Source organism: Echinops telfairi, unplaced genomic scaffold (assembly GCF_000313985.2).
Source record: "Echinops telfairi isolate 266 unplaced genomic scaffold, ASM31398v2 ScPeMD7_7468;HRSCAF=8506_0, whole genome shotgun sequence".
In the NCBI taxonomy this organism is placed as follows: domain Eukaryota; kingdom Metazoa; phylum Chordata; class Mammalia; order Afrosoricida; family Tenrecidae; genus Echinops; species Echinops telfairi.
In genome coordinates this window covers 62467427-62485081 of record NW_022111369.1, presented here as the reverse complement: position 1 = coordinate 62485081, position 17655 = coordinate 62467427, and the positions used below count along the sequence as shown (strand labels likewise).

General features: G+C 37.5%; 1 protein-coding gene and 1 long non-coding RNA gene across 2 annotated transcripts in view; one reads left to right on the top strand and one right to left on the bottom strand.

Annotated features, from left to right (window-relative positions):
• The window catches only part of LOC123520989, a 61197-nt gene that overhangs the window by 913 nt on the left and 42629 nt on the right, over positions 1 to 17655 (bottom strand). Inside the window, exons 3-4 of the long non-coding RNA XR_006679494.1 lie at positions 16758 to 16842; positions 16154 to 16248 (exon numbers count right to left, since the gene is read on the bottom strand). This is a non-coding gene — a long non-coding RNA (uncharacterized LOC123520989). The remainder of the gene's footprint in view (positions 1 to 16153; positions 16249 to 16757; positions 16843 to 17655) is intronic.
• CNGA1 (cyclic nucleotide gated channel subunit alpha 1) overlaps positions 1 to 17655 on the top strand; it is a 35198-nt gene that overhangs the window by 9656 nt on the left and 7887 nt on the right. The window contains exons 3-5 of the mRNA XM_004706273.2: positions 3843 to 3905; positions 12318 to 12356; positions 12846 to 12944. Of these exons, the coding sequence (XP_004706330.1) occupies positions 3843 to 3905; positions 12318 to 12356; positions 12846 to 12944 (201 nt within the window). The remainder of the gene's footprint in view (positions 1 to 3842; positions 3906 to 12317; positions 12357 to 12845; positions 12945 to 17655) is intronic.

The window sequence follows — 17655 nt, the reverse complement described above, 5'->3', positions numbered from 1 at the left end:
TTTGGGATCTTCATTTACTGATGAGGCAGGACTCAAGGTCAAGAAACACAGCTGCAAAAGTTTCTAATGACTGGAACTTGGAACGTACAAAGTAGGAATGTAGGAAGATTGGAAGTGGTCGAAGTGAAATGAATGCATGAAGATCAATATCCTAGGTATTAGTGCATACCTGCAACTGAAACAGGCTGCTACTGGCCATTTTAAATCAGGAAATCACATGGTTTACTATGCTGGGAGTAACACAATCAAGAGGAATGGCTTGGCATTCATTGTCAGAAAGGATCTTGCTAAATCGATCACAAAATACAGTGCTGTATGTGACAGAATTATGTCTATCCTCTTTCAAGAAAATCCAATCAATACAACTTCTATTCAAATGTATGTACCAACCACAAAAGCTAGTGATGAAGAAATTGAAGAATTCTACCAGTGACTTCAGTAAAAAATTGATCAAACATGAAATCAAGATGCATTGATAGTTATTGGTGAGTGGAATGCAAAAGCTGGAAATAAAGAGGAAGGAACAGTAGTTGGAAACATGGACTTGGTGTTAGAAACGAAGCTGGAGATCGTATGATAGAATTTTAAAAAAACAATGACTTGTTCATAGCAAATACCTTTTCAACAGCACAAAAGGTGGATGTACACATGGCCTTTCCTGGATGGAAGTCACGGAAATCAAACGGACCACATCTGTGGAAAGACACAATGTTCTACAATATCTCCAATGTGCTTAATATCAGCAGCTAAAATCAGACCTGGGTCTGACTGTGGAACAGACCATCAATTGCTCAAATGTAAGCTCAGGATAAAGCTGAAGAAAATTAAAACAGGTTCACAACAGTCAAAATACGACCTTCAGTCTATCCCACCTGAAATTCAAGAACATATTTTACTTATTGAACACCAAGGGCAGAAGACCTAATGAGCTGTTGGAGAATATTCACGAAGAAAGCAAAATGTCATTAAAAAGACAGGAAAGAAAGAAAGATCTAGGTGGATATCAGAAGAGACTGACACTTGCTTTTAATCGTAGAGCAGATAAAGCAAATGGAAGGAGGAGTGAAGTCAAAGATCTGAATCGAAATTTTCAAGTGGCAGTTCAAGAACATTATAATGAAATGTGCCAGGACCAAGAACTAGAAAACCCAAAGGGAAGAACACACTCAGCATATCTGGAACTGAAAGAACTCAAGAAAAAATTCAAGCTTCAACGGAAATTTTAAAAGATTCTATGGGCAAGGGAACTGATTACAAGGATCTAGATGTGACCTCCTCCCTGGGGGATTGACAACAGGAAAAGTGGGTGAAGGGAAACATTGGACAGGGCAAGATATGACAAAATAATAATTTATAAATTATAAGGGCTCATGAGGGAGGAGGGAGGGGAAAAAATGAGGACCTGATGCCGGGGGCGTAAGTGGAGAGGAAATGTTTTGAGAATGACGAGGGCAAGGAATGTACAAATGTGCTTTACACAATTGATGTATGTATGGATTGTGATAAGGGTCGTATGAGCCCCTAATAAAATGATTGAAAAAAAAAAGATTCTCTGGGCAAATACGGAATGATGCAGGAACCATTATGAGAAGTTGGAAAGAATGCACACAGTCCTTATACCAAAAAAGAACTAGTCCACATTCCACCATTTCATAAGGTTAACGTATGAGCAAGAACCAGTGGAGCTGGAGGAAGAAATTCAAATGGCATTGAATGCATTAGTCAAAAGCAAGCTCCAGGAAATGATGGAATACCCCTTGAAATGTTCATCAAGCTTAAGAAACACTGGAAGCACTCACTCACCTATGCTAGGAAATTTGGAAGACAGCTATTTGGCCGGCTAATTGGAAGAGATCCCGATTTGTGCCCATTACAAGGAAAGGTGACCAAACAGCATGCTTAAACTATAGAATGATATCATTGATATCCCACGCAAGTAAAATTTTGCTCAAGATCATCCATCAATGATTATAGCAGGATAGTGACAGGGAATTTTCAGAAGTTCAGGCTGGATTCAGTAGAGGACATGAAACAAGGTATATCGTTGCTGAGATCAGATGTATCTTGGGTCAAAGCAGAGAATACTAGAAATATGTTTACTTGCGTTACATAGACTACACAAAATAAACTGTGAATAACCTTAGAAGAATGGGAATTCCAGAACACTTCATTGTGTTCATTTGTGACTTGCACATGGACCAAGAGGCAATTGTGTCAACAGAACAAAGGCATACTGCATGGTTTAAAATCAGGAAAGGTGTGCCACAGGGTTGTATCCCCTCACTGGACTTTTTCACTCTCTATGCTGAGCATGTCATCAGAGGAGCTGGTTTATATGAAGATGAGTGCGGCTTCAGGATTGGCGGAAGGCGTATGAACAACCTGAGATATGCAGATGATACAGCTCTGTTTGCTGAAAGTGAGGAGGAATTGAAGCACTTGCTGATGACGATCATGGACTGCAGCCTACAGTGTGGATTACAACTCAGTATAAAGAAGACCCAAATCCCCACAATTGGGCCAGTAGCTAACAGCATGATAAACAGAGAAAAGGTTGAAGTTGTCAAGGATTTTGTCTTGCTTGGATCTACAACCAGTGCTCATGGAAGCAGCAGTCAAGAGATCAAAAGACATAATGCATTATTTAAATCTGCTGCACAAGAACTCTTTAGAGTATTGAAGAACAAAGATGTCACTTTGTGCACTGGACCCAAGCCCTGGTATTCTCCATTGCACTCAATCCACGTGAAAGTTGGACACTGAGGAAGGAAGACTGAAGAAGAATCTATCATTTGAATTGTGGTTCTGGAGACGAATATTTAAAGTATCATGGACTGCTCAAAGGGCAAACCTATCTGTATTGGAAGAAATAAGACCAGAGTATTCCTCAGAGGCAAAGATGGCAAGGCTTCATATTAGCTACTTCACACATGCTGTCAACCAGTCCCTGAAGGAGGACATCATGTTAGGGGCAGCCAGAAAGAGGAAGGCCCTCAATGAATGGACACAGTGGCGGCATCAATAGGCCCAGGGACAGGCACAATTGTGAGGATGGTGCAGGACCATGCGGTTTCTTTTTTGTGCCTACGGTTGCTGTGTCGCAGCCAACTCCATGGCACCTAACATATTTTAGCATGTGTGACGACTTTATGTTTTCTGATGGCTGAGGACATATTTTATCAAATTTTGCATGCATGTATCATTGTACCTATGTCTCAAATTTCGTCTATTCATGTATCTGTTGATAGGTTTTTGGGTTGTTTCCATCTTTTATCTGTTAGGAGTATTGCTGCAATGTATGCACGCTGCTCTAAAAGTCTGTGTCAGAGCCTTCTCCGTCCTTTTATTCTTTTTAGTCCTCTTCCCCCTGTTTCATCTGCCTTTATCTTTTCTTTCCATTTTCCCTGACGAGATATGTGTTAGGTGTTTGGTTGGGTGTTAGTAGCACAAAAGTTGTTTAATTAAGGTCAAAGAAGGTGCTAATTTTTTATATGAACACCGATGAATGGGCAGTTATTAACCACTTTGGTTCATGGCGAGGTTCTCCTGTGGTCAAGAAAACCCTATGGAACAGTTCTACTCTGAAGTCCATGAGGTTGCCATGAGGCAGGGACAAATTGATGGCCACATCTTTCGCCTTATTTTTTTTTCTTTTAGCCCACTGCATTCATATTTGGCAATTCATGTCTCACGGAGGCTTTTTATTTTCCAAAAAAAAAATCAAGGCAATCTTTAGTAATGAGTTCAAATGGAAAGAATTTGCTCTTTAGGATTGTTGCTTTTTGTAGACATTGTATAGATGGTGATTATTCTGATTTCACTGTATTTTTTTGATTTCGCAGGGAACACTATCTGCCCGGTGCCATTGCACTTTTCAATGTCAACAACAGCAGCAATAAGGACCAGTGAGTATATTTACAACAGAAACTAAAGCTTTGTTTTATAGAAAAACTGGCTATAAGATCTGGATCTGTTATAAAGCCAGTATTTATTAGGTAAAATCTATTATAATGACAATGAGAATCTGTTTTTTTGTTGAATGACTGCTGAACAAAAATGCTATTACTCATGCTAATTACACATAGTTGTATTAGGCTGGGTTCTTTAGAGAAGTAAAATTAGTGATGCTTATATATATATAGATATAGAGATATTTATATCAAGAAAACTACTCACACAGTTGTAGAAATGAGCAAGTCCAGGTCTAGGCAAGTCCATGGGTCAGATATGAAAGTGGAAGTATCTCCTGGATCTTGCACTTGTGGGGCCTGATTTCAGGAAAGTGACAGGCTGGTGGCTACAGAGGTATATTAATCCAAGTTCTACAGCTTATATGGGAGGCCCCAGATGATTCTTAAGATGGCAGGCAATATGGCAGGTCATTAGCTCAAAAGAAACCGAAGTTGATGAGTCAGATGCAGCAAAGACCCAGCAAAAAGCAAGCAAGTTTTCCCATGGTATCCAAATATATTGGAAATAAGACACAACCCAGAGGAAGTTTTTTCAATTGTTTGCCCGGGGGCTGTGATCTGAATAAGGTGTTCAATTCTATCCTAATCTTATTCCATTATGGAGGCTTACAACTGATTGCCTGTGATTACATTGTGTTAGGTCAGGTCATTGAGGATTATTATGTTTTAACTGCCAAATCATTGAGAATCCTGGCCAAGCTAAATTGACACAAAACCTTAACTATCACAGTAGTGCTAATTTATTTGAATACGATGGTTGCAGTAGTTTATCAGCAGGGTACTGCCATAAATTCAAGCCATGTTCAGAAAAAAGATATGGATCAGGGGCTATCACTCCTGACTGACATCAGATGGCTCTTGACTGAAAGCAGAGAATACTAGGAAGATGTTTACTTACATTTTATTGATTATTCAAAAAAATTATTATTTTGCTGTGTGGGTTATAATAAATAATGAATAACAATTCAAAAAATGGAAATTCCAGAACACTTAATAGTGTTCATTAGTAGCCTGTACATAGACCAAAAGGCAGTTGTTCAAACAGAACAAGAATTACTTCATGGCTGAACATCAGGAAAGGTATGTGTCAGTGTTGTGTCAGGGTTGTATACTTTCACCATACTTACTCAATCTGTATCCTGAGTAAATAATACAAAACTCTGGACCACAGGAGGAAGAACATGGCATCAATATTAGAAGAAGGTTTAGGAACAACATGTGATATGCAGAAGATCCAGCCTTGCTTGCTGGAATTGAAGAGTGCTTGAAGAGTGAAGAGTACTTATGGAAACAGATCAAAGACCACACACTTGAGTGTGGATTACACCTTAATCTAAAGAAAACAAACATCCTCACAAGTAGACAAGTGGTAATGACACATGAAGAAAAGGCTGATGTTACCAAGGATTTCATTTTACTTGGCTCCACAATCCACACTCATGGAAGCAGTAGTTAAGAAATCAAATGATGTTTATAAATTAGCAAATCTGCTGCACAAGTGTTTAAAAGCAAAGATGTCACTTTAAGTACAAAGTTGCACCTGATCAAAGTCATGGTATTAAATATGAGAAAGCAGGACAATGAGTAAGGAATACAGTAGAAGAACTGATGCATATGAATTATGGTTTTAGCAAGGAATAATGGAAGTACCATGGGCTTTCAGAGAACAAATTTGTCAGGAGCGGTATAGCCAGAAGCTAATTAGAAGCAGGATGGAGACTTTGTCTGACATACTCTGGATATGTCATCAAAAAGAACTCGTCTCTGGAGAAGGACATCATGTATGGTAAAGTAGAGGGTCGATGAAGAAGAGGAAGACTCTCAATGACATGGATTGATACAGTGATTGCAACAAAAAACTCAAATATAACTACACTTGAGGATGGAGCAAGGTTTTGACAGTGTTTTTTGCTCATATGTTCCCTTCGAGCTGGAACAAACTCTATGGCACCAAATAACAACATGTAATTGCCTTTCTCCTTAGATTGAGTGACAAAAAAATAAATGAAGCATCTCTAATATTTTTCATTCTGAGCTAATGGTTAGTGGCACCCTAGGGTAATGGTGCTAGCCAAGGGCCTGTAGTGAATTTAGTACTCAAGTATAGCAATTTAAGCAAATTATCTCTAAATCTTTCAGGGAAAAGATGAGGGGAATCATACTAAGAATACATTTCGGGTATCGTAGAAAATTTAAAAATTTTTTATGGGGGTTTGACTTCTTCAGTTAATTGTTTCATGTCTGAGAACTGTCTCAAGTCTATAAACTATTCAAGGGGCAGTGGCTTTGTATCAATACAAAATGTGCTCAACTATCTGATTAGCCATTCCTGATCTGATTTAGTTTTACACACTAAGCCCTGGGTGAGTACTGGTCATATTTAGGAACACAATATTCTACTTGCTCTCATAGCTCTCTGTAGACTAGACCCATGTTCCCTTTCCAATTATTGGGATCACATTAATTCTAGTGGTTAATCACTACTATACTCAATAAACCAAAACCAAACTCACTGCCATTGAGATAATTCTGACTCATAGCGACCTTATAGAACTAAAATAGAACTGCTCCAGTGGGTTTCTGAAACTATAAATCTTTATGGGAGTAGTAGGCCTCGTCTTGCTTCCATGGAGAAGCTAATGACTTCAAACTGCTGACCTTGAGGTTAGGAGCCCAAATCGTAACCTACTATGGCTACTATTATTTCCAGATTCTATCATCCCTAGTTATCTCAAGGGATCTAGTTATATAAATAGCATCTTCCACGGTCAGACTTGACCTACAGAGCCCTCTCACCAGCTCATTCCTTTCGTATCCTTTGTATACAGTACTCTCTGGGCCCTGTCAGTGAGCATATTCGGCTGGTGACTATATTTCTTATATATTATACCCACCTTAGCATGCCATTTCTCTGAGTTCAATAATACTTTCCTTACCTTGAATGAGCCATTCTGTCTCTGAGGATCTTTGCTAGGGTGCTAAATTCTGTATCACAGGAACATGTCCCATAACATTCTGTATTCTTTCCCTGTTTCCATATCACTGCTTTAGAAGCTAAGTCCCACCATACTTGTCAATCTTGTCACCCATTTCTTCCCAAAGGCAATCTTCCACATCTGCCAGGCAATTCTTACCCACACTTATCCATTATACCTTAAAATCTTGTGCCTTCAACATCCTCCCTCTTAGGTTCACCAGCTGTTACCTCAGGACCTACTCCCCTTTAACACTCTTCTGATTATATCAGTAGTGAGATGCCTGTTCATTTATGTATGAAAGAAAACCCTTCCCAAAATATCTAAGCTAACAATGACTGCCTAAAATGACCCAGGTTTGTCTAACTCTAGAATTCATTCTTCTACTAATAGAGAAAACCAATTGTAGAAAGAGGTCTTTAATAACATAATCTCCACTCAAGAAGACTGTAGACAGAAAAAGGTAGTTTAAAATCCAGTTATTGATTCTAATAATTGGGATTCTACTGTATTAACAAGGAGCTTAATACAACTCATCAAAAATGATCCCATCTTGATAAAATTGAGTATATCTCAAGCTGAAAGAACTGAAGGTAAAATTCAAGTCTCAACATGCAATATTAAAAGAGCCTATAGACAAAATATTGAAAGATATGGGAAACATAAAAAGAATATGGAAGGAATACACAGAGTTACAGTACCAAAAGAACCAGGCAACATTCCACAATTTCAAGACATAGCATATGATCAAGCTCCATTTGAAGGAAGAAGTCCAAGCTGCATTGAAGGCATTAGCAAAAAACTAGTACCAGGAGTTGATGGAATACCAACTGAATGTTTCAACAAGATGATGAAGCATTGGAAGTACTCATTTATCTATGCTAAGAAATTTTGAAGATAGCTACCTAGCAAATCAACTGGAAGAGATCTATATTTGCATCCATTCAAAAGAAAAACGCATATATTCCAACAGAGTGTGGAATTATTGAATAATAAATCTAATCAATCTTATCTGCAAGTAAAATTTTTCCGAAGATCATTCAACAACTTCAGCAATACATCAATAAGGAGCTATCAGAAATTCAAGCCAGATTCAGAAGAGGGCATGTGGCATGAGGGAAATCATTGTTGATGTCAGATGGTTCTTAGCTGAAAACCTGAAAATACCCCAAAATATTTGCTTGTATTTTATTGACTATATAAAGGCATTAAACTGTGTGGATCATAACAAACTATGGAAAACATTCAAAATAATAGGAATTCCAGAATACTTTGTGCTCATTCAGAATCTGTATAAGGAGCAAGAGGCAGTTGTTCAATCAGAACAAGGAAATACTGCATGGTTTAAAATCAAGAAAGGTGTGTGTCAGGGTTGTGTTCTTTCACTATATTTATTCAATCTGTCTGTTGAGCAAATAATCCCAGAAGCTAGACTAGATACAGAAGAATATGGCACAAGGAGTATAGGAAGACTCATTAACAATCTACTATTGAATTAGCTGAAAGTGAGGAGGACTTGAAGTACTTGCTGACGAAGAACAAGGATTGCACTCTTCAGTATGGATTACAATTTAATGTAAATAAAAGCAAAATCATGATAAACAGAATAGACTGATGTCAAAGATTTCATTTTGCTTGGATCCACACTCTTGGAAGTAGTAGCCAAGCAATCAAAAGATATATTGCACTGGAAAAACCTGCTGCACGAGATCTTTTTAAAATATTAAATAACAAGGATGTCACTTTGTGGACTAAGATGTGCCCGGACACAAGCCATGGTGTTTTCAATTGCCCCCAGTGCATGAGAAATTTAGATAAAGAATAAGGACGATCACAGAAGAATTGATGCACCTGAATTATGGTGTTGGTGAAGACTATTGAAAGTACTATTGACAGCCAAAAGAACAAGCAAATCTATCTTGAAAGAAGTACATTAAAAAGCCATGAAGTCTCCGAATTATCCCGATCACAGACTTCTGATCAGGGGGTGGCACTTGCCACCCCATCTGAACTGGTTGGGGATTACTCACTAGGGGGACACATTGAATGTCTAAAGGCTTAACTGGGAGGGGGGACACTAGACTACTTCATCCCTGACTGCAGAAATAGCAATGGGGACATTTAGGATGCTTGCCTTTAGGACATGAATGCTGAAGACTACAAGGGTATATGAGTTGTTAGGTAGGCAGGACCTGGGATATGCAGCTCCAGAATAAAGGGGAATTGGACTGATGGTTTATAACACATCCTTCTCTCTATTTAACAGAGAGATATACATCTGCTCTATATCAGGATCTCTGTTAACGTTGTGATTATCTGTATGTTGACTTATTTATTCTTTTTGATGTTTATCTATATAAGATAGGCAGGATAGGCAATCTTATGAAGACAGTGACTGGTCTTACAGTTCCTGGGGGTCATGGGAGGCAGGGAGCCAACAATGATGGGTACAGGGGAACAGTAAGTACTCTAAAATTGATGGCAAGGAGGGTATAGCTTTTCTGGTTGTGTTTAATCAATCAAATTGTACCTGAGAGGAATTACTGAGAGGTGAATGACAGGTAAACATAGTAGTGCGGTAGGAAGAAAGAAAATAGAAAAAAAACCATATAAATATATAAACATATGTGTATTTGCTTATGTATGTATATATCTATATATTCAAATCCAACAAGGAAGCAGATGGACTTTGGGACTCTACTTAAATCTTACCTCAGTTCAAGAACAGTTTGTCCTAATAATGCAGCATTATATGATACCCACTTTCCTGACACAATCACTGAAGACAAAATGGATGCATAAGCAAATGTGGTGAAGAAAGCTCATGGTACCCAGCTATGAAAAGATAGTTAAACAAGCGGCCATCTAACAGGGAAGCAACAAAGTCCACATGGAAGAAGCACACTAGCCTGTATGATCATGAGGTGTCTGTGGGAAGAGGTAACAGAAGTTCAAAAACAAACAATCAAATCTATGTGAAGAGGTGTGGACGAAGTGGAGGCCCCAAACCTACCTGTAAGATAATTGGACAGTCCCTCTCAGAAGGGCCACATGGAAGGGATGAAAAATCCAGGATGTGGTATAGCACTGATGAGCAACATAACTACCTCTAGTTCTTTAATATTTCCTCCCCTTACTATTATGGCTTCTATTTGTTTTACCTCATTAATCATGTTAAATTTGTATAGTTTATTGGCATATTTACGATCTTTTGGTACATGAGATAACCTTTCAGACACAGTAACAGAAGTTACTGGAGTTAAATTGGGTATGGAAAGGGGAGTGGACTACGGAGCTGATAGCACTGATGAGTGTAAAACCCTACTCGATAGGGAAAAAAAAAAAGGTCCCTGGGGGGTAAGAAAGGGGGAGGGAGGTGACAAAGGGGAGCTGATTCAAGTTCAAGAATAAAGAAAATGTTTTGAAACTGACTGTGATTGAACTATGTAAGAGCTCCTAATAAAATGATTAAAAATTAAAAAAAAAAAAAAAATGCTCATAACAAGGCCAGGATGGCGAGACTGTTTCTTGTACTGTTAGACACATTACCAGGAGAAATCAGGGTCTAGGGAAGACCCCCGAGCGAGGAATTGGCACAGTGGCTGCAATAATGACTGCAGACGTAACCATTACTGTGAGGTTGGCACAAGACTGGGCAGTGTTTCATTCTTTTGTACATAGTGTTGTAAAAACTGATGCATACCTAATAACCAAAAAAATAAGCTCCTCTTGATATTTTTCATGTTTTTAAAAAGATAAATATGAATGATATCAAGCAACTTACATTTTCAACATCTGCTTGCTTTTTGCATGCCTGACACTTAGAAACCATACTCCTTTGTACGTATCATCTCTTACATTTTCCTGCTTTGGCTTATATTTTTATCTGCCTCCATTTTCCTCAGTTTCCACATCCACTAACTAAGACTGTTTTTTTTGCTTGTTTAATTATATGCATCTATTTTTAGTAAAAATTTCCATTAGGATTGTAAATTTCCAGATTCTCAGCCTTAAGAAAGGCCTTTGCGGGAAAGGTTGAAAAGTACCTACGAAAAGGACAAGAAAACCCAGAAGTAAATGCATCTACTTACATGCAACTGATTTCTGACAAAGGGCCAGAAATCATAAAATGGGAAAGAGACAAACACTGGTGGTGGCAAAATTGGATCTCTATCTGCATAAGAATGAACCAAGACCCATAACCTGTCCCATACCGCATACCCCAAAATAAACTCAAGATGGATTGACCTAAATGTCAATCCAAAGCCATAAGGACCACCACTGAGAAAACTGGGGAAAAATTAAGGGCCCCATTCCAGGACATACACAGTTACATACAAATATGATAAAGAAGTATACATAGCAGAAGATAAACTACATAACTGGGACTAACTAAAAATAAGACACTCATCCTGCCAGAAGACTTCACCAAAAGAGTGAAAAGAGAGCTCCCGGGCTGGGTAAAAATCTTTAACAATGACCCGATAGACAACTAATTACTAAAATCTACACAATTTTGCAACGTCTTTCTAAGAAAAAAAATAGTCCAATTAAAAGTGAGCAAAAACCATGTCATGAAAAATGATACTGAGATGGCTAACAAACCCACGGAAAGAAGTACAAGGCCACTAGCCTTCAGCGAATACCCTCTGACCATTGACCAAGGATATCAGTCTACGGTGGTGTAGTGGTTTTGCACTGAGTGGCTAACCACAAAGTCTGTCTCTCTAAATCACTAGCCTTTCCTCTGGAGGTGATGCTTTCTACTCCCGGAAAGAGTTTACAGTCTTGGAAACCCACCAGGGCAGTTCCACTCCATTCTGTAGGGTCGCTATTAGTTGGAATCAACTCAAGGGCACTGAGAGTGAGTGACTGATGAATGGCCTTGCTATCAGAGTGCACTGGAAAGTGGAGCAGTGCAGATGTAATTAGGTTAAATGTAACACCTTATCATTTCTTCTCCCTTTTGTTCCATTTTAAATTTATTCTAGTTTTTATTACTTTGTGCTTTCTTTTTTAAAATGAGTTTTTTCCTTTCTTTTATTTTGTTATTGTTCTTGGGCTTGTGTTCTGCTTTTATGGCATATTTTTCTTTATATGAAATCTAAGATAGGTAAATCTATAGAGACAGTAACTAGATTAATAGTTTCTTAGGGTTGTAGCCAGGGACTTCGGGGGAAATGGGGAGCTAGTAATAATGAGTACAAGAAAGAAGAAAATGTTCTAAATTTGATTGTGGTGCCAATTGCACAATTCTTAAATATATTTAATTGTATGCTATGTGAATTATATGTCAATAAAACTGTTAAAATTTTTTTAAATGGTGGGCAAAGTGTAATTTGGCTAAATAACAGAAATATTTATTTTTTAGGGAGCCAAGAGAAAAAAAGAAGAAGAAAGAAAAGAAAAAGTAAGAGTTTGGATGGATACCTATTATCTTTTCCATTATTTATTTATTAATACTTAAAAATTGTGAATTTGGTTAAGATTTACAGAGTATATCAGTTTGGCATTCAACAATTACATACAGTTTGTTTCGTGTCATTGGTTGCAGGCGTCAAAATATAGCATCCCTCATCCCACTTCTGTTTCTTTCCCATTGCTTTTACTTCTCAAACCCTTCTTTCCTTCTGAACTTTGCCCTTGGGTAAATGCTTCCTTTGGGATTTTGAATTGTGGGTTGTTCTAAAGTGTGTACTTCCCTAGTGTTATTTTTCACCTATGGTTATTAGGGTCATTGATGCTGAGGTTAATGTGGTATTTTAGTCCTTTGACTAATTGTTTCCATGTGTCTTTGATTCTCATCATTCTTCATTGCTTAAGCCAAGAAGAGACCAGTAGTTCGATATTTTTAATTTTAAAAACCTTTAAATACTAATTTAACAACTCACTTTTCTAGCAAATCAGACGGTAAAAATGAAAATAAAAAGGTACCAGAGAAGAAAAAGAAGAAAGAGAAAGAAAAGAAAGTGGACAAAAGCAAAGATAAGAAAGAAGAGTAAGTATTTTAATGACATTGAAATTAGGGCTGAATTTGTGATTGATGGTTTTTATTCATGCAAAGGATAATACTATGATATAAACAAGGAAGCTTGATAATAAAGGATATGTAAATGGATATCAAATGGAATATGTAAATAGCTATCAAATCAGTTCCCTAAAATCACTCGTAGTGTATTACTTTTGGATGCCCCTGTGGCCTGGTGAAGTAAGTGTTGGCTTTCTAGTTACAAGGTGGGTAGTTCAAACCCAGAAACTATTCCTCGGTGAAAGATGAGGATATTTTCTCTCATAAAGATTTACCACATTGGAATCTGAAAACAGGGTAGCTATGAATAAAAAGTACTGGAAGCACTTCAGTTTAGAATATAACTCAGTATAAAGAAAACCAAAATCCTCACAACTGGACCAATATATAATAACATCATGATAAACGGAGAGAAGATGGAAGTTGACAAAAATTTCATCTGGCTTGGGTCCACAATCAATGCTTATGGAAACAACAGGCAATAAATCAAATGACATATTGTATTGAAAAACCTGGCATATAAACTTCTTTAAAGTGTTTAAAAGAAAAGATGCAACTTTAAGGATTAAAGTATGCTTTATCCATGCCAAGATATTTTCAATTGCCTCTTGTGCATGGGAAAGTTAGACACTAAATAAAATGATTTAAGAGGAAGTGATGAACTTGAATGGTGATGTTGGTGAATAAAAGTGAAAGTGCTGTAGATTGCCGGAAGAACAAACAAGTCTGTTTTGGAAGAAGTATATCAGGATGTTCCTTAGACGCAAGGACGGGGGTCTAATGTACTTTGGCCATTTTACCTTGGAAAAAGACGTACTTGATAAAGTGGAAGGGCAAGGAAAATGAGGAAGACCCTCAGTAAGATAGATGGATTGACATGGTGGCTGGAACAATGGCTCACAATGACAATTTTGAGGATGGTGCAGGAAATCGCAAGGTTTTGTCCTGTTGTACATACGGTCACTCTGAGTCACAGCTGACTTGATGCACCCGAGAACAACAGTGACAACAACACCACGAGTAAGAACTGACTGGATGACAGTAGTTTGGGTTTCGGGTTGGGGTTAGCATTATTTTTACTTTTCTTAAGACGATTTTCACTATTCCGCTTAGTTCCCTTCCCCAAGTACTGATGAAGGTTAACTTATTACAGATTAATTTACTACAAGTCTGAAGGACAATCTGGTTCCTAGGATCTTACCATTATTCTATTTTTTTCAAGCAAAACGAAAATTTAATAACGTCACACTTTTGAGTAATAAATACACTTGGTCAATAATTCTAAATAAGGAATCCTCATTATAAAGCTATGTTTAATTCTATGGTGATAAATAATGTCAAACATTAGCTTATGGAAGGGTCATTTTCAAAACAAGCTTGTGAGTTAGAATTTCACAAGGGTGAGGCCAAGTGGGAAGAACCAGCTGTAAACATCTCTTAATAATGGGAACATGAAATATATTAAAAATGAATCTAGGAACATTAGAAGTCATCAAAATGAAAAGGAACCCGGACAGATTGGCAAGCTAAACATTGTAATATAACATAACTCAAAAGAACGACTATTGGCCATTTTGCATTTGACGATCACATGGCCTACTATGACACAGTACACTCAAACACAGGAGTGACTGTGAAGATGACACAGAACCATTTTGTATTTTAATATTAAAATACAGAAAACATGTTGTACATAAGATCGCTATGAGTTGACATCTAACAACAGCTATGCTAAAATAAAAACTTAAAAAGGAATGGAGTACCACTCATCTTCAAAACGAATATTACAAGATATAACCTGTGGTATAAGTATATCAGTGATAGGAAAATATCCATATGACTACAAGAAACATCAGTTATTATTCAAATATTATGGGCTAACCACTTATACCAAAGACCAAAAAATGAAAGATTTTCACCAACTTCTGTAGTCTGAAATTTAATAAACATGCAATGAAGATATATAATCATTGGTGATTGGATGCAAAAGTTGGAAACAAGAATAGTTGGAAAAATACCACCTTGGTGATAGAAATGACTACGCACCTGGACCTTTCTAGATGCAATACACAGAAGTCTCTGATAGAGGTAATGGAGAATGCTTATAACTTCTTTCAGAACAAACCCAAGAACTAATTGAGTAAACCATCAATTGCTCAAACGAGGAGGTACCCAAAAACTGGATTTTTTTTTCTTTCCCAAAGCTATGTCTTTAAATTAAAAAAACAAAACAAAACACAAAAAACCTTATCACCTTCAAAGTATTCTTCATTACACTGAATTTTTGTCAGATCCGTGATTCCATTCTTGGAAACTATTTTCAAACTCATGTGTTTGGATAGCTGGCAGGACCTCCCTCATTTTTTTCTCCACCTCTTCTACCCTATCAAATCGCTTTCCTTTCATGTCCCTCTGAATTAGCAGAAACAAAAAGAAGTTGCACGGAGTGAGGTCAGATGAGTAAGGTGTGTGGGGCAAGAGAGGTATGCTTTTTTTTTTGTGCCAAAAACTGGGGCACTGAAATGACCGCATAAGCAGGTGCATTGTCATGGTGGCAAAACCAGTCTCCCGTCTGCCAGAAATCAGGCCTTTTTTGTTGTACACTGTTACGCTATCTTTTCAGACCCTCTAAACAGAAAGCTTGATTAACAGTTTCACTTGGTGGAACAAACTCCAAATGCACTATGAAGTCAACATTTTTGTTCATTTGGGAAGTTGACAAGACATTCAGAACAAGGTTCGTTAACTATTGACATCTCACTTTTTAAAAAATGAGAAAACCACTCATACACTTGAGTTTTTCCCATAGTGCTGTCCTTGTAAGCTGTGTTCAACATCACAACAGTTTCTGTGGCATTTTTCCCAAGCAGGAAACAAAATTTCACAGCTGCATGCAGTTCTCTTAAATCAGCCTTCACAAAGAATGAGGTTCGAGGTTCGAACAAAACTGCTTTTATGAGATATTCACTGTTACCAGAGAGAATCTTCCCAGGTGACACCACTGGGTACACTAATTCAGAGTGAGTTGCTAGATGCTTGCCTAGCAGGAAAAGTACGTACCACGAAAGCTTTGCTCTGCCCACCACAATTCCAGTTTTTTGGGGTACCCCCTCTTATGTATGTTCAAAATTTTAAACAAGTCTATGAGAGTAAAAATTACAAATTTGAGTATATCCTACCTGGATTAAGAGGCCAGCTCAACAAGAGACTTGATGCATTGAGCTCTTATGACTAAAGACCAGTTGACTTGTGGATGCCATCCAGGACATCATACCTGATGAAAGCAAAAGTTCATTAATAGGAAGGAAAGAAGAAAATGTCACATTGAATATCACAGAGTAGCTAAAGCAAATGGAACAAGCATAAAAGAGCTGAACAAAATATTTCCAAGGGCAGTTCCAGAAGACAACGTATTATAATAAAATGTGCAAAGACTTACAGCTAGTAAGCTAAAAAAGAAAAGCATTGTCAACATTTTTCAAGTTGAAAGAACTAAATAAAAATTGAAGCCTCGAGTGAAAATATTGAAGGATTCTGTGACAAAATATTAAATGGCTCAGGAAGCATCCAGAGGACATGAAATAAATTAATAGTCATTACACAAAAAAGAACTAGTTGACATTCAACAATTTCAGTAGGTAGCATATGGTCAAGAAGTGACGGTATTGGTGGAAGAAGTCCAATCTGCATTGAAGGTGTTGCTGAGAAACCAAGCTCTAAGAATTAATTCTTCCAATTGAGGTGTCGCAATAAGCAAATAAATGCAACTCTGGAAACTCTCACCTGTCTGTGCCAAGAAATGTAGAAGACAGCTACTGGCCAACGGACTGCACGTGATCCTTAACTGTGCTCATTTCAGAGAGGTGGTCTAACAATGGAAAAACTATATCACATGGGAATGAAGTTTTGTTGGCAATATTTCAAAATCAGTTGCAGCAGTCTATTACCAGGGAACTGCCAGAAATTCAAGCCAGATTTCGAAGAGGACATGGAATGAGGGATATCATTGCTGATGTCAGACAGATCTCGACTGAGTACAGAGAGTACCAAAAGATGTTTACCTGCATTTTATCTGTCTGAGCCATAACAATTTATGGATAACACTGTGAAATGGGAATTCCAGAACACTTACCTGGGTGTTTGCAGAACCTGTGTGTAGATCAAGAGGAAGACATTTGAACAAAAAAAGAACACATTGTATGGTTTAAAATCAGGACAAATATGCTTCAGGTTTCAGTCTGTACATAATACATATTCAATCTGTATGCTGATTGATTGCTGCTTGATTCAAATATTCTGAGACGCTATTAAGAACACAGCACTGGGATTGGAGGAAGCCTCATTAACAACCAGATGACACAACCTTGCTTATTGAAAATGAAGTACTTACTGATGATATAGATGACTTCAACTTTCAGTATTGTTCACACCTAAATTTATTAGTTTAAAAATTCTTTACAACTGGGCCAATAAACATTATGATAAATGGAGAAAATATTGAAGCTGTCAAGGATTTCATCTTACTAGGATCCAAAAACAACGTCAATGGGAGCAACAGCTAAGAAATCAAATGGTATGTGGTATTGGCATATCTGCTGCAAAAAGTCTTTCAAGTGTGAAGGAGCAAAACTGTCAGTTTGAGCACCAAGGTGTGCCAGCCTGTTGTATTTTCTTTTTTTTT